The following is a 22,171-nucleotide window of genomic DNA, read 5'->3' on the forward strand; positions in this document are numbered from 1 at the left end:
TTACAACCATGGAAAAACATCAGGGAAAAAGAAAAAAATATATATATACACATCAAATAAATTACAATTTATAAAGCACCACCCCCATGTCAGAATACATTTTGGAAGTGGGAAGTAATAAATTGATAGGCACATCATTCCAAAATTACAAGGGAGAACAGAAAAATCCAAAACAAAAAAAAAAACAAAAAAAAAAACCAGTGCTTTGGGCCCAGAATAGTCAATGGGAAAACATGGTGCAAAATTCTATGTAAGCATATTTACGGACAAAACGAAACTTGTTAAATGGGCACTCGCCGTTTTTTTGTGAGGCACACTGGTCTGGGGTAACAGGGTGACTAAAGGAAAGGGGCTTTTCACATAGGAACCTATATTACTAGTACATTTACGCATAGAGCCATACCGATCCATTAATCAATCATGTTTTGGCTTTAAAAATACGATACAAAACAAAACTCAGCAAGCAGATAGCCTCAATTACATTATCTCTGAAATTTGACATTGAATGGTAAACTGCTGTGTTGATTATAGACATTTTGTCCTTTCCTCTATATGCCTTGTATTATTTATATTTATATATATATATATATATATATATATATATATATATATATATATATATATATATATATATAAAATCTCAATACAAGTGTTATAAATACCTCATAACTGAATAGGAAGGCACACAAACCTTGAACACCTGTTCTTATTCTACACAGCCATGATAGATGGGGGTTATGCAAATATGAGGGTTGAAAGTCACTCGAAATAAAGCACACTGGTAAACCTTGATATCTAAAGCAAGGGTGTGTAACAGTCCCTATCAACAAATGGAGAAAATGTGTAACGGTACAGTTTTCCCTGCCTTGAGGTACAATGCATCTCTTCATCGTAGTGCCCCATAATGTATAATTGAGATTAAAAGAAACAAATTAATGCGAAGAGGTTTTGCCTCCTTTGTCGATATGATAGGAACTCACCAAGCTAAGATTTATAAATTTAACCTCATGTGCTTAATCTCTTCAAACGCCAACAAAAAAGTTACAGAATTTAACTGATAATACACAGTAGCACAGAAGGCTGCAGGACAAGTTTGATAGCACACCAACCGGCAGCCAACCTGCACACAGTGTTATCCCTGGGATTGAGAATAAGGAGAGAAAGCGGGTACTTAACCCCTTAATGACAAAGCCCGTACATGTACGGGCTCAAAATGCATTGTTTTCAATGGGTTTAGGGACCGCCCATTGTCCTTAAGGGGTTAATAGGTAAGCTAGACAGTTTTCTGTTGTATGTTTTGCCTTAACATGTAGATAATGTTCTAACAAGACCTTTGTTATAAGCTACTCTCAAATAGTATGTTGATATGTGAAGGACAGTTAGGAAGCAGACTGTTTTTTTGCACAAACTCAAACCCTTTATTAGATTAATCTAAATCTCAGTTTAACAATGGGCCAATGATACTCTTGTAAATTTAGGGTTACTACTACATTTTGCCACAAAATCTTGGTTATGATTCACGTATAGCACACCCGTTTTCATTGCCCTAATGTACGAACCTAGACTTTGCTGTTCTCCCATGTAATTTTCCACACAAGAGTTATCTAGCAGAGCACCCCCCAGCAAACACTTAATGGACAAGCCGCACATAGACATCACAGATATAAAACCTTGCACATCTGCCAATTTTGGGGGGGGGGTATTGTGTCAGGGAGGGAAACAAAAAAACAAAACAACTTTCATTGAAACGTGTTTTTAATTTCATTTCTGCCGACTGTTGCCATTTTGGTTTTTATTGGGACGGAGGGAAGAGACCAGTCCATTCTTCTAAACTCTGGATCGTGAAGAGACCCTCGATCAAACACCTTTGAGGAGCAGGCTTCAGATTAAAGCCACGAGCTTTCACTCTATTTTACTGCATGCAGCAGTGACCGTTGGCATCCTTAAATCTCAGTCGCATTTTAGGCCTGTACTTCTCCAGGTAGAGCAGCTGTTTCGAGTTAAATGCTCCTCTTCGTTTCCTTAACACAAAATATATATATATATAATAAAATATCCACCAAGACTAGTTTCATGTATTTGTGATTTTAGTTATCCAGCATTTCTACACATGCCAGGCATTGAAGATACGGTCTACAATTAAAATCTATACTACTGCAATTGGAAATTAGCCCCATTGAAACTACAATATCTTGTCTGCCCAAATATGTATATGTATAGTTTAAGTATATAGTGCTTTATCACGTAAAGTACATGGCCAAAGAATGGGGGCTGTGCTGCTTAAACAGCCAGATTTAGCGCATACAACGGTCAAGAGATTTCCAGTGCATAATGCAGCTTGTACGTTAACACCCAATCTTTAGTATAGTTTTCTGTAACTATACAGGTATAGCCGGAATGCAATTTTCATTTAAATGCGTATGGACATTTTTCACTTGAAATGCAGGACAGAGGTTCACCCCACCATACAATGCATCTCTGTGTTTCTGACATCAACACGCACTATCCCCTGAACTAGTTCATGCTCAGATTGTTTATCAACGAGATGCGTCTGAGGAAAACTATGTTTAACAAGCAGCTTGTGTAGTGCCTTGTTTACCGAGAGCGGAGGTCTCAGGAGGTACAGCGAGAGTGAGACAGTACAGGGAGGGGGAGTGAGAGAAGCCTGTTAATGAGCTCACTTACTGCCTGATAAACTGCACTGCATCCTCATACTTCATCCCACATTCAATGAGCGCCAGAGCAACCAGCACAGGGGCCCTGGAAGAAAGAGACAAAGATAAAACATGCTGAGATTAGCCATGCGTGCATCTGATAGACTGGATCCATAGGTGTCCTGGGGGGGCGCATAAGACAAGAAAAGCACTATTAATTGGATTAAAACCAAGCGTTTTTCCTTAACTATACCCACAATGCACTGCATCCTTTACATTTTACCTCTGTTAATCTACAGTATACCATGTATAGTAGTAGTATTTGGTTTAAGCACTTATAACTGTTAAAATATAAAAACAGTTCATTCCATAAAGGAGAATCAAAATTTCAGGATCGTGTTAGTTAAAAAGCTGTGGTATAATATTACAGACTGACACCGTGAGCCGGCATCAAAAAATGAAACGCTTCTAATCTATATCCTGTCTTGACAGTTTCTCACATCTCCTCACAAAAGGCAGCTTGAATCAAACAACAACAACAACAACAAACAACAACAACAACAAGCAGCAACTAAACCAAGGCTCGGCAAACCCCGGGTGCCAGGTCACCATGGCGACTAGAAACCAGGGTTTTGCAGGGCTGTTATCATCTGGCATTCTATGCTTCCCTCGTAACCGCACAGGAAAGGATGCCGGGTCCATGATGGCAAAAGATAGGCAGCAGCGTGGCTGGTCTCCTCAAAGTGATAGGGGGACTAGTGTGTATATACTATAACACCAGAGTCAGTGTATGTACGCATAGTGCCAGAGTCAGTGTACGTACATTGTGGTGCCAGATTGAGGTTGTATATCCATAGTGTCAGTCAGTCTGAGTATACTGTTGTATCAGTGTGTATGTGTGTAAAGCATAGTGCCAGAGTCAGTGTGTCTACTGTACTGTAGTGCCAGATTCAGTGTGTATGTGTGCATTTTTGTATATTGTCAACAAGTGTGGTGCTAGCATGTATGGAGTACGTATGCCAGCATATAGTGTTAGCATGTGCGTTACCGTAAGATGTTTGTGAGCATAAGCTGTTAGTGTATGGCAAGGCTCCACAGACCCTGGGCATGGGGAAAACCAAAACATGATATATAGAAAAGCTGGCTCCCATATCCAAACCAGATTTGTCAACAAAAAAAAAAAATAAAAATAACAACACATGTGATACAACAATTGGAAATCATGCATATCTGTAAATGGGAAGTAACGACTGTCTTGTTTTAATATGTAAACACCAAGTTTCATTCACTTGGCTGTAAAGTTTAGGGATTCAAAAATGCAACCTGAGTTAATGAGATTAATTTTCCACATCTGGATTTTTGTGGCATGCATTACAAATGTTAAGACTAAACATTGGTAACGCCGTAATTGAAAACACCATATTTTCTTGAATATACATAGAGGTCGTCATGGGCATAACTGGGGGGCAGGTTGGCAAATAAAAACAAAAAATTACATGTTTCTCAATCATGGTTTTTATTAAATATGAAAGTTTACATGTGAATTATTAAAACATTCCTATAGGGTAGCCTTATATTCAGGCTTTGTTCCTAAATATTCAAATTTTGAGGTTGTTTTATAATCTGGCCGCTTTATAATAGTTACTTTAGATGTAATGACAATATGAGCTAAGTGGGCATTGATGGGTTAATTCACTGAGTGCCTTTAGCCCAAAGACAATTTCTGTTAACAATCCAATGCTCCAGCTCAATGTAAAGGAACTTCTGTGTCAGTGAGCCCTGGATGCAGGATTTACCCAATGGAGATAATCCAGGGCATCTATCAATACGGATGCCAGAGACTATCATCTTTATCTTCCATGCTGCCAGCTTGAGACCCTTAATACACTCTTCTACAATAAACACACAGCCCTCACTGACCATGGGCAATGTCTGCCAGCTAGAACAGAATAAGGCAATGCGTACTCAAACATATCCATGGCACACTAATTAGCTACCACAAATGCACCAGATGCCGCTTTATTTCCTTTACAGAAATGTTACAATTCATCCAAGATAAATTCTTATCTACAATTTGGTTATTTTCCAGAATCAAATATTAAAAGGTAACACATGAGAGGAAGGGAGGGAAAAGGCTACATTTTCATCTGCCATTAAGGAATAAGGGACAATCGACCACATGACAAAGGCACACTTTTGTTGATATACATTGTACTACATGGCATGTTACTTTATAAACAGTGATCCTTTTTAAGAGATGTGTATCTTATACACAGAACTGGATCCACAATCTAGTGCCAGAGAACACTGCAAATTGTATCATAGGTTCAAAAAGACTTAAAAATTAAATTTCTACATTTCTACATTTCAGTCTGCACTAGCTCGGTTAACCATTTGGAGACAGAATACGTAAAGTAAGGAATATCCTGAAGCAGTGATTGACAAACTAGAACAAATTAAGGACTCTACCTTTGGTCAAGTAGGCTAAAGAGATGTGCAATGGTTTGTAGAGGACAAAAGAGGCTTTGTGGTAGATATAAAATGTATTAAAATATTTTAGCAGGTTAGTACTTAAACAGAACTTAAGGACTAAAATGAATTTTTCAGCACTACATGGATATCCTACCTGCCAAGGCCTGCCACACAGTGTACGGCAATACAGCATCCTGCTTCCTCGCGAAATTTGGTTTTCAATAGATTTAGCCAATCATCAACTATCTGTGTTGGGGGTGGAGCTCCGTCATCAAATGGCCAATCCTGGATGAAGGGGGGGGAGAGATATAAAGTACTTAAAACGAAAAGAACCCCAGTGCGCAAGAGAGTGGTACATTACACACAGAGAGTCCATACACAGGATGATTAAAACAGGACAGAATTATATAAATGCATCATAATTGAAAGACAGGTTTTGCAGTAGCTATGCCAAATACATAAGTACATGCAAAGTGTACATGCTGCAAAACCAATAGAGATAAGAGAAACCTGGCATCAGTGTTGGCTTACTAAAACTGTGGTTTTATTGTATACCATTCTCAGTCAATTAAAAGGCAGACAAGATCAGCTATCAGCATGCTGATCGCAAATGTCCAGGGTCTCTTTTTGTTGGCCAAGGCATACAATCACATCAGCATAATTCAGTGTTGGCTGGTATGCTGGAACAAGAAGGAACACAGATGGGAAGGACTTCAGGCAGAATTTATATGGTTCTTACTGAAACAGCAGAGGTGGATGTCATGTTCAAAAACAGTCTGTTATAGCAAAATCACACATAGGAGTACTAGCCCAACACTGAGGTTTACAAGGACGTGTCTGTGTGGCCTAAATAGGAGGAGAAAATTGTACACTTTTGCGGAAAGGGCATTAAGAACATTGGCTCTCTTGCAAAGACTGAAAGGGATTAAACTAACCAAGTGACAAACTAATCTGAAAAATAAAGACAAGCATTTGAACAGGTCATTTGGTTTTACAGCCCAAGCTACTTGCTCCCATTCAAATCTGAATCCAAAGTTTCCAGAACCAAAAACGTATGAACAATATCAATTGTATTTAATCTTGCACAAGGCAGATCCTACTGATGTATAAAAGAAAAAAAAGGCAGAAAACAGGCCTCAATACTTTTCACTTTGACATCTTAGCACTGCCTCCTGACAGCAGTAGTACAAACATGAGTGGCGTTTGAGCCATATTTTCAACAGGGCTTGACAAACCCAAGGTGCCAGGTAGCCATGGCAAAAAAAAAAAAAAATCCTGTGTTGGAGTGTTACTGTATGGTATTCATGTGCGTCTTACTGTATGGTGTTCAGAGTGTTTGCTAAATTATAACTATGTACTAATTTATCATCTTAAACAGATTAATGTTTTCATTAACATCAATTTTTTATTAACTAAACAGTCTATCACTAATATATACTTGTCAAATATTTTACGAGTTGATCAACGTTATTAAAAACTTTCCATTTAAATGTATGTACTGAGATACACACACTTTAAATTAAGAGGACATGTGATGGTGGAGCATCAACCTTAAAAGGGAGATATGACCAAAGCGTGCGTATGTATGTATGTATATATACCGTATTGGCTCGGATATAGGCCGCCCCCGTATATAGGCCGCACCCTAAAAGTTTGGTGCTTTTTTAAAGAAAAAGTTTTTTTTCTTTAAAAAAGCACCAAAAAAAAAACATGCTGCCACTCTGTCCCCCCCCCGATATGCTGCCACTGTCCTCCCTCCCCGAGATACGCTGCCGCTGTCCTCCCTCCCCGAGATACGCTGCCGCTGTCCTCCCTCCCCGAGATACGCTGCCGCTGTCCTCCCTCCCCGCGATACGCTGCCGCTGTCCTCCCTCCCCGAGATCCGCTGCCGCTGTCCTCCCTCCCCGAGATCCGCTGCCGCTGTCCTCCCTCCCCGAGATCCGCTGCCGCTGTCCTCCCTCCCCGAGATACGCTGCCGCTGTCCTCCCTCCCCGAGATACGCTGCCGCTGTCCTCCCTCCCCGAGATACGCTGCCGCTGTCCTCCCTCCCCGCGATACGCTGCCGCTGTCCTCCCTCCCCGCGATACGCTGCCGCTGTCGCTGTCCTCCTCTGCCCCCCCCCTCCTCGACTTACCGGAGCAGACTCCCGGGTGTCTTGCGGGGCCGGCGAGGGACATCTACGCAATACGCGTATGCATGCGCGTATTGCGTAAATGTCTCCCGCCGGCCCCGCAAGACACCCGGGAGTCTGCTCCGGTAAGTCGGGGGTGGGCAGAGGTAAAACGCTTAGATAACCTCCCGTGCCGGCACGCCCCCCCCCCCCCCCCCCGTGGGAAGTGCTGTTAGGGGAGGCTGTCTGAGCGTATCGGGGAGAAGGAAGCAGGTCCCCTGCACCGCTGCGGGGGATCTGTATCTTAACCCCGCTGCCTGCCTGGCGCCCGGGACTGCATGTCCCGGGCGTCGGGCGCTAGAGCCCGAATATAGGCCGCACCCCCACTTTAAAAACTTAAAGTGGGGGAAAAAAGTGCGGCCTATATTCGAGCCAATACGGTATATATATATTTATATTTATTTGGGGGGGTACAATACCTTAGGAGGCCCCTGCGTATATATAGGTTTCATACTTATATCTTCTTGAGTTCACGTACATGAGGCCTTTGTTGACTGATTCATGTAATGACTAAGTTTTGTTCACTCCATCTCCCCATGGAGGGAAAATAAAAATTAAAAAAAAAAACTCACAATAGTACAGACAGGGCATCATATACTCACCAGGACCTGAATCCCTTCCTTCTCTACCGGAGCCTTGTCATAGGTTGCATCACAAACTCTCACTAGGGTGGTGACTCCATATTTTTTCAGTTCCTAGAATAAACAAGTATAGTTTTTAATTTAAAAAGTAAACAAAAAAGTTCAGGATAACTTGGAAAAAAAAAATATCACAAAGCACAAAAACGCAAGGCGGCAAAAGTGGAAACAGTTCTACATGAGATTATCACGAGCACTGAAGTGAAATCTCTGCATAAGGGCATATAACTAAAACCCCTTACCTACCGCATGATCATGCAATTACTGGGGGTAACACTGTAAGACACGGTAAAAGCTGGGTTTTTTTTTTTTTTTTTTTTAAATAAGTGGAAGATACACTACAAAAAAAAGGACCAAGACACAGCTGGTCCACGTGCCATTTGAAAATCCCAGATATTTCCAGCTCAGAACTGCCTTTTCTGTCTAGGTGTATTGCAGTGTGTTTTTCATTTTTACACCTAAGAACTCAATTTCAGGGAACACCCCTGATAAATAAATAATAAAAATAATTTACAATTAGAAAAAGGGATCTCTACCGGAATCCAGCAAAACACTTTGACAACACACGATACCCCCCTCAATTCAAGTAAAATAAAATGAACCACATTGTGGCTCTGATGCTTACCTCTGTGAACTTGTTGAGTGTGGCATTAGTAGGATTGTGGGTAATTAGAAAACGCATAGACTCATAAGATATTTCCACTGGAGCTGGACGGTTCATTGTGATCAGTTTAAAAAAATAAGGTTTATTTATTAAAAAAAAAAAAGTCTGAAAAAAATTCACAGCAGAAGATATTAAAAATTTCTATAAAGAAAAATATATATATTCTGGGGGGGGGAACAAAAATTTTTTTATTGCAAAGTCCCAGCAGAGTTGTAGCTGCAGTGGGATGCAGAATAGCACCCAAAAAACGCTTAATTTACATCTGGGAGGCGAACAGGTTTTTGTTCTAAAATACAAATGGTCTTTACTGCAATGAGGCACTCATATGGGGGATGGAAAGAAGTGATTGCAGAGTGTACCTCTGCACCTACTTTCCCCTTTATTTCACAAGAGCAGTGAAAACTATGCAGTCGTGGGGTGAGAAGATAAATAAAAACTCCCATATGCTTTGCCGCAGCAGACAAAAGGGATGGAAGGAAAAATGTGTAGGCTCAGGGTGGCACAAGGGTCCTCTTGGCTCACTTGTCTGCGCCAACGCTGTGCTGAGCTTGGCAGTATTCTGTCCTTACACGCCAAATCGCCATAAATGTGCAACAAATATTCCAAAAGGAATCCTACAACAGAGAGAAGCAAAAGTGACTGTGTGTTAGTTATAATTAAGAACAGAGGCAAATCCTAACATTTGCTTTATCCTCCCAATTAAACGTTATATAAAACCAGAACACATAATAGGTTTATTCCATTATACACAATCCTAAAGCCAAACTTATAAGAATGGCATTTTGCACCAGTGTGCTACTGAGCATGTACAGGAAGTGTATGTAGGTACACTTCCTGCTTTTATTATAGGTAGCCAAGGAGAAGAGAAAAATGAAAACGTCAAACTTTAATAATGAATGCAAGCATTATCAGTTTGAATGCAGTAAAAATGCACTGGATGTTAAAAAAAATATTTTTGGAATGGTCCCATTGCTTATTTAGCATAGTCCAGGATATTATGTGATGAAACAAAAATCATAATACGCTATTAAATTATATATCTGAGAACCCATAATTTGTGGGGGGGAAAAAAAAAAAAAGAAAAAAAAAACAACCAATGTAAGCAACGGAATGTGAGCTAGTTTTTAGAAGGTCAGGGTGACGGTACAAGCCGATACCAACAGAGCAACGGAAAGATGTTTTAGTCACTTATCAGCTGGAAGGGAGAGTTTGCAGTGACTGATCAGCTCCTCAAGTATGAAACTGAAATATCTGCAAGTGTCTCTAAAACATAGCACAGATAAGGCACTAAGCAGGAATCTGCACAGAACACATTGGACGTAAAAGCATTTCTTGACAAGCTGTGCAACACAGTTTTCTTAGTTCATATGGTTTTATACCAGAGGAATAACTAATGCTTGGACACGAATCATGGAAATACTGTATGCTTCAGAGGGAATACAACCATTACTGCAGCAAGTGCAAGTACCAGGCAAGAGTAACATTAAGGCACCAATCGCATGCTGCCACTAGCAAATAGTCAGCCAAGTGTTCCTGCGGATCACTTAAAAATCTGTGTCCTGCCATTGGCTGAGAGATTGTCAGAAATAACCAAAGCAGTGCTGTGTAACCCCAAACGGTCACCTTCACACAAAACACGCGTCTTAGACAGCCTGCTCGCGTTGAACGATCTTCCTAGAGGACACCCATCAGGTAGTTGCCGGTGTTACCAGAATGAAGGACATGTTCAGTCAGTGAAACAGCGGTAAAAGGGATCCCAGAACCTCACCTACAATATACAGGGAGAGGACCAACTAAAAACCAATACCATAGTTATGACTTGCCAAGTCTCTGCAGCCCACCTTGCCCTGCAAAAAGCTCAGGACTGAAAGTTGCTCTATTCTGCAACAGTGATTACACTTTTAATGATATGCTGTACAGCATACGCAACGTAGGAGCATTCACTCACACACACAGGTTCCATAAAACATACTCCTTCAGTAAATTAAACAGAGATTCACAGCTAAATTCCCCTTGAGGCTACCTCCTGCCTTCTGGAAGACAGCACACTCCCAACACATTCTCCCCTAGCGGCTGGGTAGAGGACTGTACCCTCCCAAAACACATTTGCCTGCTTAACGCTCTAGGATGCCGGAACATGCAAGGGGTGAGTCTAAATAGCGCTGCAGAGTGTTTCACACAAACACTGCAGAGCTAAGAACCCGGCTGGGACTTCAGTCCTCAGAATAAACAGAAATCAGAATATTAACATCACCGTACCCTTACACCCGCTATCTGACCACATTAAAATGCAGCTTTTGAGAAAAGTTTGCATACAACATTAAGTCAGGTGCTGAGCTGCAGAAGGGGGTAGGGTGTTCAGATATTGTATATGCTTTTAATAGCAGCTATAGCTGGACATGCAGCTGCAAAAGTCTCAAGAACTACTACCCATAGCTCAATATATTTGAGTTAAATATCCGATTTCCCCCTCACCGCAAAAAAGCCATGAGCAATCCTCAACCGAGACCAATTCAGGGAACAATCCAAAGGTCAAAGACTTTGTATACCCGCATACTGATAGAGAACCAGTAGGAATACAACATTTATTTTAATGCTGAAACCCAGCCTCCCAAAGAGTTGAGGGAGAGGGTTAAATCAGGATATTCAGATTACATTACTGGAAGAGATTTGCGGCTGTAAATTCTTGCTAATCTTTGTGACAGGATTTATCTGGAAGTTACCTTCCTGGTTCTATGACTGGTGTGTAGTTTGGCTCTTCTAAGTAGCCCAATAAAACAGAACGCAAGATCACCCTGTGCCTTTGAGTAAAAGGGACACAGTCATTTCATTCTTTGGCAGAGGCGGACGATACCTGAATAATCAGGTTTCCTCGTGTCTAATTCCATAACGGACATGTGATGAAGGAGAGCCAAGAATTCCTGGCAGAGGAATTAATACACAGGACTGCTTCCCACCCACCCTCTCCAAAAACATGCAGCTGGACTGGGGCCCATTAGCTGCACTGGTTTGCTTGCTTTGTACAGACAGCAGCAGCTGAAGCTTTGAAGGGTTTGCAAACTGGAAAAGGTTAGGATGATCACTTTTCAAAACAGCACATAAGCATGTGTTCCTCCCAATGGCTTATTTTTGTGGGACAACTCCTGTTTAAATGACCATGCGCTAGAATGTTTTATTGAACATATGTCAAGTGAGGCAATAGGCAAATCCAAAGAGAAACACATCCATCTGAGCGTTACTATAAAGAAGTGGAAGCAGTAGGGCTTTGTTTGCTAAACTGAGGGCACCACTATGAATGCATGCCCCACAAACGTATTTTAGAACACCATAATCAAGTTTATGTGCGTTCCTGAAAGTGACGAGCAATATGCCTAGAATTAACAAATATTTGTAGACGCTATAAGATCTATAACACAGCCTTTATTGCTTTCATTTATTTCAGGAGCACATTAGGGGGGTAAATGGCTTGCTAATGAGATGGAAGCACAATCATCCAAGCCAACACTGTATTCAAGAGCGAGCATAACTCCATTTTTATAGCCAATGGCAAATGGGCAGAGCTGTGGCAACTGGCATTTAATATGGATAAATGAAAAGTAATGCACTCAGGGCACAGAGTGTCCGATATTGTCCTAACCTCGCCATCTAAGGAAAGGGATTTAGGGGTAATTATTTTAGAGCACCTAAGGCTATGCTTGGTTGTATAGGGAGAGGTATTAGCAGTAGAAAGAGGGACAGAGCAGAACTGGGACCTCAATTGGAGCATTGTGTACAGTACTGGAGACGGAATGATATAGATATGTTGGAGAAAGTTCAGAGAAGGGCTACTAAAATGGTGAATGGATTACAGGATAAAAAATAAAACAAAAAATCAGGAAATATTACTTTACTGAAAGGGCAGTGAATACATGGGTTATTTTTCCAACAGAAGTGGTAGTTGTGGATACAGTGAAGGCATTTAAGCAACCATGGGACAGACATAAAGCTAAGCTAGATATAAGATGAGGCCGGGGACTAAGGAAAGCATTCAGAGGTTGGGCAGACTAGATGGGTCGAATGGTTCTTATCTGCCATCACTTTCTATTCTAAAGTTTGCCCAATCTGATTTTGTGCCGCAGGAATTGTTTTAGACAGCATTTTTTGGTGTTTGTAAGATGATGGCCATGGAAACTCCGGCCTCACAACAGTAAAAAAAAAAAAAGATTTTTTTTTTTTTACATTTCATCCCCTGCAGAATAGTCACTGGGAACAAACCAGGTGGCTGAGGACAAAAACCCCTAGGTAATCCAGTGACATCAGATTCACCAGAGTAAAACGCCTCAGGGTTAGAAATGTACCTGCGCGGTAAAGGAAACCAAAATAAAATGGATATTTCTCAGCAGATCACTTTTGATTTGAAGGACACTAGCAAGTAAAGTGAAGAACATGGACCCATTCAAACACAAACAAAAAACAAACACAATATAAGATGTCAATAGTTACTTACGCACGCCCCAAACGTTCCAATGTCTGGAACATGTCTTTTGAAATGTTTTCTATTTGGAGCAGAATACCAGGGCTTCCAATACTAGCAGAAAAGCAGTATTTTTAACAGGGGCAGGCAGATTAACTACAAATCCTATGATGCTCAGTCAGCATAGCTGAACAAGCATTTTGGTAGTACTACAACAGCTGAAAAGCCACCACGTTTATTTTAAAAGAAAAGACCAGTCAATTTAATGGTAACATACATACACACTAATATATATTACACACACATAAAGATGCAAACACACAAACAAGGGAAACATACAAACCTACTTCTATGCTGTGTTACCCCACAACAGGAACCACCAGATGGTTGGCTGCTTTTAAAGACTGTCAAGGCTAGTGATCAGGAAATTCTATACTGCTGGGACACGAGAGGTGATTATAATATACATTAGAACTGCCCCCATTTTTAACCCGTAACATTGCTTTCATACAAATAAGTGACAATGCTATCCCACATATTGTTTAACTAGCAGAACTGAAAAGCAACATTTATCACATGTGTAAAAGGCACTAAAATGGGAAATTGCAGGTGGCCTTGCACATAAGACACTAATTGCTACCAATTATCTGCCAGTCCCCTTCGCTTGCATACTTAAGAGAACCATATGAAACTATTTAGCTTTGAATTGCCTAATGTAAACATGGGAATGTTTGCCCAACACATCAAAAAAAAAAAGGGCACTGCTGCTTAAAAAAAAAAAGTGAAAAGTGAAAGGGCAGTAAGCAGAGAGGCTTAGAAAATGCAGTCATTATCATCAAAAACACTGCAATTTAACTACAGGAACGCTAGATTACCTTCGGCACAAGGTAGACAACTTCAGCTCGTATAAGGTTTCTGCAATACTGCCCCAGAGGAGTCAGAGTGTTACTTATGATGGTGCAGTTTATAATGGTCATTACCCTAGATGGATAAATAATTACTTGTCTATACTTAACATTTTGCCCAAGCTCAGATTTATCCACGCTTAGGCATTTGGAAAATCAGAAATCTTGTGCAAATGGCCAAGACGCGGCGAGAGCAGAAGCGGACAAAAAAGGGACAAGGACACAGAAGCAGTCGGTGGAGAAAGTAGGGAAACATCGACGGAAGGCTAAAAACGTAAAAGTGATTTTTTTTTTAAAAAAACATAGATGTCGGAGCAAAATCCGAATGCACAAGTCATTTTATATAAACCCATGTTAATACCAGTTACTCTAAATGTGTCAAAGTTGGACCACTGGGTTTACACCGATTACTTACTAAGCAGCTCACAAAAGTCTAAATGGGAGAAGTCACTGCCACCAAGGGAGCAGACATTTTCTCTAAAGTTCCTCTAGCAGGGGCACAAGAACCCAGGAGTCAAAACGACTAGCAGACATTCAATCCCAATAACAGTTACATTGTCACCAGTAAAAATAGTAGAATGATATGTGATCACTGGATACAGAAAGGTTTAAAAAGCATGACTTTTAGTGACATCAAATAGCACTTCCCAAAATGACTGGGACCCAAAAGGAAGCAACATTTCACATGACAAAAAAAAAAAAATTCTTACAAGGTCCTATGTCACCTACCTAATCCCACTGAAGTCCAGAAATGAAACGACTGCAGTGATAAATCCCCTCAAAACCTCACTTTAGAACATACTAAAAAAAATAGGCTGTAAGCAAACTTTACAGAGCAGAGGAATCTAATGTGAAGAAATCCGAACAGCTTTCTGTATATAAATAAAAATGGCTACAATCCTATATCACCGATTCCCAATTTATACCATTTTGTAAGGACATTTCCACACAACTCATAAAAGACACGTTAATATTTAAAGTAGAAGACAGAACTTTGTGTATTAATGCTTGAACAAACATATCAGCCTGCAGCATGCTCCAGGGCCATGTGACCAACAGTCAGAATCTCTCTGTTCTCAGTGTCTGGATAGTGTGGGCGGGTGAGTAACCAAGTGTTCAATGTCATCCCAGGGATACCGATTTAAGGCAGTTGAGAGAAGACATCTGACAGTGGTTGTGTCACAGCCATTTCATAAGGTCAGAGTGTTCTCAGGTAGGGCCTGAGTCATCAAGCAGGCAAGCCCAGCCTAGAGGAGTGGGAGGGAGCTGCCGGGCCCCAGGGTGGAAGACCACAGTGTGGTCATTGTAGAAGCTGCCAGATTACAGGAATCTACAGTTAAGCATTAGGTCAAACCAAATGCAGTTTGTAAGCCCTCGGCCATTAAAGACAGTAAGCTCTTTGTGGCAGGCATATTTTAATATTACTGTTGCTAACAACATATTGTGCTTTAATTTTCACTGCCCTTCCCATTTGAGATTACTTAACACTATTTGATATGAACGACAAAAGGACACAGGAAACAAAGGACACCTTTTGGACGCTAACCCAAGTCTATCCTGAGACTTAACAATACCATAATATTAGTAAGATCCAAGCAGTGTTGAGTCACAAATCATCCATTTGATATAAGTTTCTGCTAATTTGGGTAGATAGCCTGCACTAACACTGCATCTACTGTATTAGGTTGTCTCAGTGTGTCAATTCTAGTTTGTCATAGTGCTTAAATATAGGTATTGTAAGAAGCGCTGTGGAAATTGTTGACAATGAGTACCTTGGAGCACTTTAACAGATACTAGCACCACATAATTGCTGCCTGGTACAGGCACCTCATCAGTTGCCTAACATAGTTAAACATGTTCCTTCACAATGGAACAATAACACATACAGAAGAAAAAAAAAGGAACTGACTGATAAAAGAACAGTGTCAGCCTCAACCTTAACACGTTAAATGGTATATTGGCACTCCATATTTGCCAGGAGCATACATCAAATATTCTTAAACTGGCCTGTCAAACGATATAGGCTCACTATAAAAGCCATGGTAACCGAACGTAGTATGTTATCGCGAGATACTAGAGGTGAAAGCGGAACATATGGAACGACCACTAACCTTAGTCTAGTCTGAAGGCCAGATCACACCAGTCACATCTATAGGCCGGGCAGCATACTTTCGCCCAACACGTGCTGTCAGGCAGACTAACACTCGCCCACTCCCTGCTCCCAGCTGACAGGGCTTCCCTGAACCAAAGGCTCGGGGCCTACAGCCAGCATGACTTCCTCTGGCGCTTTCTGGATAATCTGGTCTCCTCCTGATTAAAAATTAACAGCCTTCATGTGTAACAACACGTGTTCCCTGATCCCAGTCTTGTGATGGCTTAAGTGCAGAGTATCAACTGGTCATAACCTCTAGCCACGTTAACGCCAACACGCATGAGACCCAAACGTTGTCTGAAGGGTTCACTCGTCTATTCGCATGCAAAAACCGCTCCTAAGCCAGGTCCCGATCACGTCTCCTCCATACACAGCGCACGGCCCGTCCCATTACGGGGCCCCCAACTCTCACACGAACACCAGTGTAAGACCCCCACCGACTTTGAGTCTCGGACACACAGCAGTACACATATTACAGCCCTGGATGCTTACAGTCACGGACGAGCTGTTCATTGAAGTCCGACTGTCAGTGTGCGGGTGGCGCGTTACTCGAGGATTTCCACTCCCCAACTCTCTCTTCCTGGCGGTTCCGGTTGCTCTGACACAACCCCGGTACTTAGCCCCGCCCCCTCACTGAATTAGCCAATAGTAGCGATTAAACCAAAAGAGGAGGGACGTAAACTTTGATTGGGTTGCCGTGAAATTGGAGTAAACCGGATGTATCTCCTCCCCTACGTCTTAGCCAATCGGAGGCGCTAAAGCTTGTCTGCCGTCACAGCGCGAGATAGGAAGTGGCTGGAGTTACGGAGGATTGGTAAGAGCTGCCTAATGCCTATAGCCAATCCGCGAGCGAAGTACACTTCAGTGAGGGCTTGTATAGCGCCAAGACTGGAGCCAATCAGAGAAATGAGGATGACGAACGTAGTCAGTAAGAGGTGTGGGTATTAGCGTCACGATTTCAGCTTTTAGTGCGGCGTGTTTCACTGTCTTCTGAATGGAAGCTTGTTTGATGACGCGCTACCGTTTCCAATTGCTACTTACAGGCCATCCGGCGTAAACTTTATAATAAATTGACACGAGCCGTTATGTGTATTCCTATTGCACATTAAATGTGAAATCCCCATAATATTTGCTGTAGCCATGATTCATTGCAGGCATTAGCTCCAAATACGTTTTTTGTCCCACTGGGGTGGCAGAAGAGTTTGCGCGAACCAATATCACTTTAAATTATCAAGGCCCAGTCCATGTAAGATTGTGCTCTTGTTTGGTACTGTATAAAGTGTAGGTAAATTGGTGAGATTCATGGTCAACATGAACTATGCATTATGCAGGGCCAAGGATGTCTTCTCAACGTCTTCTTTAAAGGCGAAATACCAAATATAACAGGCAGGTTGGTAAATATTATGAACATTTACTTATGGCTGTGCTGGCCCAAGAATAAATGTTTAGCCCGTTTTCAGGCCGAGTTAATTTAGTGGACCATCTGGAGCAACAGGAATCCATTGGGGGTCCAAGAATAGATACGTCGGTCTTCTTAAAGTCCTTGTGCACATTTGGCGCTATTGCGTTTATTCATAGACTAGTCATACTGTGACGCAGCGCATAATACAAACACTGGCAACTTCCTCATTCGTTAAATGATGCACCTCGGCCCTGCATCAACCTTCGCTCAACCTGACCGGTTTTGGCCCATTGTCATGAATAGTGAGGTACAGGGGGGTTGAAACCACAACTCTCCTGTAAACTCTCCCTTTAGTGAATAAACCAAAGAGTTTCTTGCAGAACTTCACAGTAAGAAGTCCCGTGGAGTGTTTCTTTGGGAAACTATGTATAGCAGATGGTATAAAACCAGTGAATGCGAGTAGATGACAAGTAAACTTAGCTCTTTTGATTAGCTGATCACACAAGTTTTTACTGTAAGTCTATACTATCCATTATTAAAATTGTACCGTAATTACACAGTAATTACACAGTAACTGATTGGTGCCTCTCATGTTTTTTCTTTTCTTTCTGTTCTCGTTTCCTTGGAGGAATCTGCTGCTCATTATCCAAGCGATTTCGGGGAGATTTGCTGTTCAGCATTCAGTGTTTTTGATACATCTGATACTTTGAGGCTCTTATTTTGCAAGAGAATTAAGTTAAGGGTATCTATCTAGCTATCTATCTACATACCTTGGGACTTTTATGTTATAAACAAAACTGCACTATATCAGTACTCTGCGTTTTTAGCACTCTGTTGTGTTTCCTACAAGAATGGTACTACAACACCAGTTTTTCTCTTCAAAAGAGAAACATTTACTATCTATGCGCAATTTTAACATTTTTTGGTGATCTTTAAAAGGATATTGGTTTGCTGCATTTAATTTGTTGTTTGTAACTTGTGAGAGCTCCCACACTAATTCATACATTTATTTTTACATATGTATAGCAGATTGGCCCCTCCCGTTTCCCATGTTATCAGTAATGAAAACATGGCAGGGCACACTGTCCCAATGCCTGCTGTGCACTTGCAGATTCCCCTTGGATATTGTTTGCAGTTGCTTCCAATGGGACGCTAAAACCCCCCAGCATTTGTTAGTGAAATTAGGCTATTTTCATAATGTACAGCAAAGCAAACTACAAATACTACAAACAAATACTGGAAACCCCCAAAAATATAGAATGTTTGACGAGCATTCATTGTACTGAATTTTAATATTTCTCGATATGACTTCTTAGCCTGTGTGAGTGGGAAACGGGAGTGGCCAATGTAGGTATGTAAATCCATACTAGTGAATATCATGGGTTAAAAGCAGAAGGTTTCCATGGAAAACAAATGTGCATACTTTCGGTGGTAAAGCAAAGAGTATGGTTTGTCCATTCCCACCGACCTTTCAAACATGGTAGCCACTCATACATTTTACGTGTTTCTGACCAGTGCTGCCCTGCAGGATGTGTGAGCAACCGACTCCCTTTCTGTGAGTTTATCATGTAGGCTGCGGAAAACCCCTATGCATGTGCTGCATAGCAACATATGGATTGTGCGCATGTGCTGGAATAAATGGTCGATGCTTTCACCATAATTTCAATTCTTCTCATATATGTGTTTTTTTATCAATTGGCTACCTTTACAATAAGTATGTTTTATTTTTGCAAGGATACTTTCGTTACCTTTCTACCTACCGGCTATGTTTATCACCAGTAGAACCCCACTACTAGCTTTGTCCTAAAAAGATATAGAGGACTGCAGCTAAGTGCCTCCAGCACTTGGTTGCCTTTGTTCTTTCAAGGCATAGTGTCCTGGCACATTGACTGCTCAAGGCTGTTGTTAAGGTAAGCACAGAGGGAAGTGGCCCGTGGTACCTGGTTTGAAGCTTATCTTTGCATTCATATAAAGGTGCTTTTCTACAATTCTCAAATACCTTTTCAGATTCCTTACTGTAACAGAAGCCCAGTAAACGTGTATGTGCACTCCCAATAGCTGTGTTGCCAAGACGGCCAGTATGTATGAGCTTTATTAAATGTCAGCAGTCCAATGCCATTGGATAACGATGATAACGCAGGTATGCTGCCCTGTGTCTCTAGCAGTCACTTGGACGTAACCTCCAACACTCTCTCAGATAATTTAAGAGCTCAAAATATATATCTTCTTCAAAAAGGCCAAAAAATTACTCATCTGGTGTCCATCTCGTCCTGCATTTGCAGCAGCTGTCTAGCTGACACCCGTCTTGGGCAATTGCACATGCTACCTCTCTTCTATTCATACCTTGTTTTTCTTATGTTTCTGCATTCCTTTACTATTGTGAAATTGTTTTTGAGCTGAGCCTTTTTATATTAGATATAGTTTTGCCTCTGTCAGTTTGTCATTCCCCAAAATGTACTAAACTCTGTAAATTGTCGGTGCTTCTTAAAAAAAAATATTGCATTTGAATATAAGACAAAAAATATTCAGCAATAAGGGTAAAAAAAAAATTGACCAACCAAGACCACCTTGTCATAGCCAGACTTTATTAACTCATTTAACTCAATTTACTAGTCCCCTACTCATGTTATGAAATACTGAGATGAAGCAAGAAGTCTATGAATATTCATAAATAACATGGTACATTGATAGACATCTATGTAAGAATCCTAGGTTATATATTACAAAATATAGAGAATAGATACTGTACACATGCTGTAGGTGTTTACATAGATTCATTGAGAGTAAATAAAAGATCACACACCGGCTTGGTGTTGTTGGTGACAGCATGTTCAGTGTCATGGCAGAATGAGAGCCTGAATTTCTGGTTCTGCATTCAAAATGCTGGCACAGAGTCTTTTTTTCCATGACTTTAAACATTATAGGAAATTTCCCAGTCACTAGGGGTGCGGGCTTACCACGTATCCAAACAATCTAGAGAGGTTTTGTAATCAAACTCAAATACGTTTATCGAACCAAGATATAAATGGACATTTGCACTAGAGAAAAATGAGAGAGTGTGTGGGTACCAAAAGAAAATCTAGACAAACGTGATTTTAAAAGATTGCGTTAACCCCTGAAGTACTGAGCTGTTTTGGGGGGGTTTTTTGCACCCTACGCGACCCGGGCTGCTTTAACATTTCTGCAGTGTTTGTGTTTAGCTGTAGTTTTCTTCTCTCACGTTTACTGTACCCACACAAATGATATATTTGTCTTTCTTTATTTGGATCATAACATCTAATTAACTGTAAAAAAAAAAAAATATTAAAATATGGTGGCATAGTGAACTAATAAATTTAACACATACCCAGCAAATAGTATTTAAAAACACCTATCTAAGCACAAATATTAGCGATTCTGTCACACTATATAGGTAGATATAGCAATTTTCTATGGAGCGCTGCTTACTATTCAGCACAGAAGAGATCAGATATATACGGTATATCATTATTTCCTGCTACTCTTACAGCTTGTAGAATACATCTGCTAAACAGTGTCCTTCAGCCACATCCAGTCTGTAGTGGCTGGTAAACGTGTGAAGACTGCTCCGAGTGGCTGCGCTACAGATGAGGGCTAGTTCTACTGCTGCTTCAGCCCACGATGAGGAAACAGCCCTGGTGGAGTGAGCTTTCAATCTAGTAGGGGTGTTCTTTCCTACAGCCATGTAGGTTTCAGACTTCACTCCCGTAATCCATCAACTGATAAGAGGATTTTGAAACTTTCATGTCTTTCCTGACACCTGAGAAAGATACTAGCAGGGATGCACATTGTCTCCATTTATCAGTGGTTTAGGTAGATCCGAATACATATTTAGTAGTAGCCGAGAGAGGGAAGGTTGTGATATGTGGTATGATTAACACCGCTTGGTAAATGTCTTCCAGATCTTTTTATATCCGATCAAAGCAACCGATTTCCTGCTGGCTAGAAGGGTGTCAATAACTACAGAAGAAAGGCCCTTAGTGCCTAATCTTTGCCTTTCACACACCAAGCCAATGTGCTTGGATTTAGGTGCAGATGGGGCCTTGGAGTAGGTGATCGCTTTGAATTGGAAGGTGCGGGGGATGGTCTACAGTTCTTCAACATATCCTCTTTGGCCAAAATGGAACTACCAGAATGACTGTTGCTTTTTGTCTATTATTCACTTGATTACTCAGGAAATCAAAGGAAGAGGAGGAAAAATGTTATCCTGAATATAATTCCAGGTTTGGGTGTGTCCCACAATTATATGAAGATAGAGGAGCACACAACCGAAAAACAATAAAAGACCTAAAAATTCAGATTCCCAGGTTGCTGCTAGACTAATAATGACCAAAAAGTACATATAGCAGAATTCAGTGCATGCCCAAAGAATAAAAAAAAATCTAAATATTGGAGATTTTGTCACCCCATATGGCCATATATTGCTTAGCCCACCGCTTTGTCAAAGTACCCCAAGTTTGGCGAGTCCTATCTAAATTTTCATGGCTATATTACTTAATAAGTAGCTGAATCAATGTGTCTGCGCTGCATTTTACCCAGAGTATTTACTATAGGGGAGTGGGAGAACAACTTCTGTTCTTTTGCATTTAGGTGAAAGGCTACAAGATCCACTTCTGGTATCCCCCATCTGTTGTTAATTAATT

The 22,171-nt window shown here is 40.9% G+C and overlaps 1 protein-coding gene across 2 annotated transcripts; it reads right to left on the minus strand.

Annotated features, from left to right (window-relative positions):
* Nucleotides 1-1,737: 1,737 nt before the first annotated feature.
* Nucleotides 1,738-16,733, minus strand: PTP4A2 (protein tyrosine phosphatase 4A2). Of its 2 annotated transcripts, none has more exons than XM_053454757.1 (6): nucleotides 16,601-16,733; nucleotides 8,560-9,212; nucleotides 7,899-7,991; nucleotides 5,281-5,411; nucleotides 2,686-2,760; nucleotides 1,738-2,021 (listed from the first exon to the last, which is right to left on the minus strand). In XM_053454757.1, the coding sequence occupies exons 2-6, from the start codon at nucleotides 8,653-8,655 to the stop codon at nucleotides 1,913-1,915; spliced, it is 504 nt and encodes a 167-aa protein (XP_053310732.1). In that variant the 5' UTR covers nucleotides 8,656-9,212; nucleotides 16,601-16,733; the 3' UTR covers nucleotides 1,738-1,912. The 2 variants fall into 2 exon arrangements, with proteins under 2 accessions (XP_053310732.1, XP_053310731.1); XM_053454756.1 differs by lacking the exon at nucleotides 16,601-16,733 and adding an exon at nucleotides 13,399-13,472.
* Nucleotides 16,734-22,171: the final 5,438 nt, after the last annotated feature.

Source organism: Spea bombifrons, chromosome 2, assembly GCF_027358695.1.
Source record: "Spea bombifrons isolate aSpeBom1 chromosome 2, aSpeBom1.2.pri, whole genome shotgun sequence".
NCBI lineage: Eukaryota > Metazoa > Chordata > Amphibia > Anura > Pelobatidae > Spea > Spea bombifrons.

Coding starts and splice junctions, on each gene's coding strand:
- PTP4A2 (XM_053454757.1), bottom strand. CDS start 8,655: ATGAACCGTCCAGCTCCAGTGGAAATATCTTATGAGTCTATGCGTTTT. Junction 5,412..7,898: donor AGGAAGGGATTCAGGTCCTG/GTGAGTATATGA, acceptor CCCTTCATCCAG/GATTGGCCATTTGATGACGG. Junction 2,022..2,685: donor GCAGTGCAGTTTATCAGGCA/GTAAGTGAGCTC, acceptor TTTTGTGTTAAG/GAAACGAAGAGGAGCATTTA.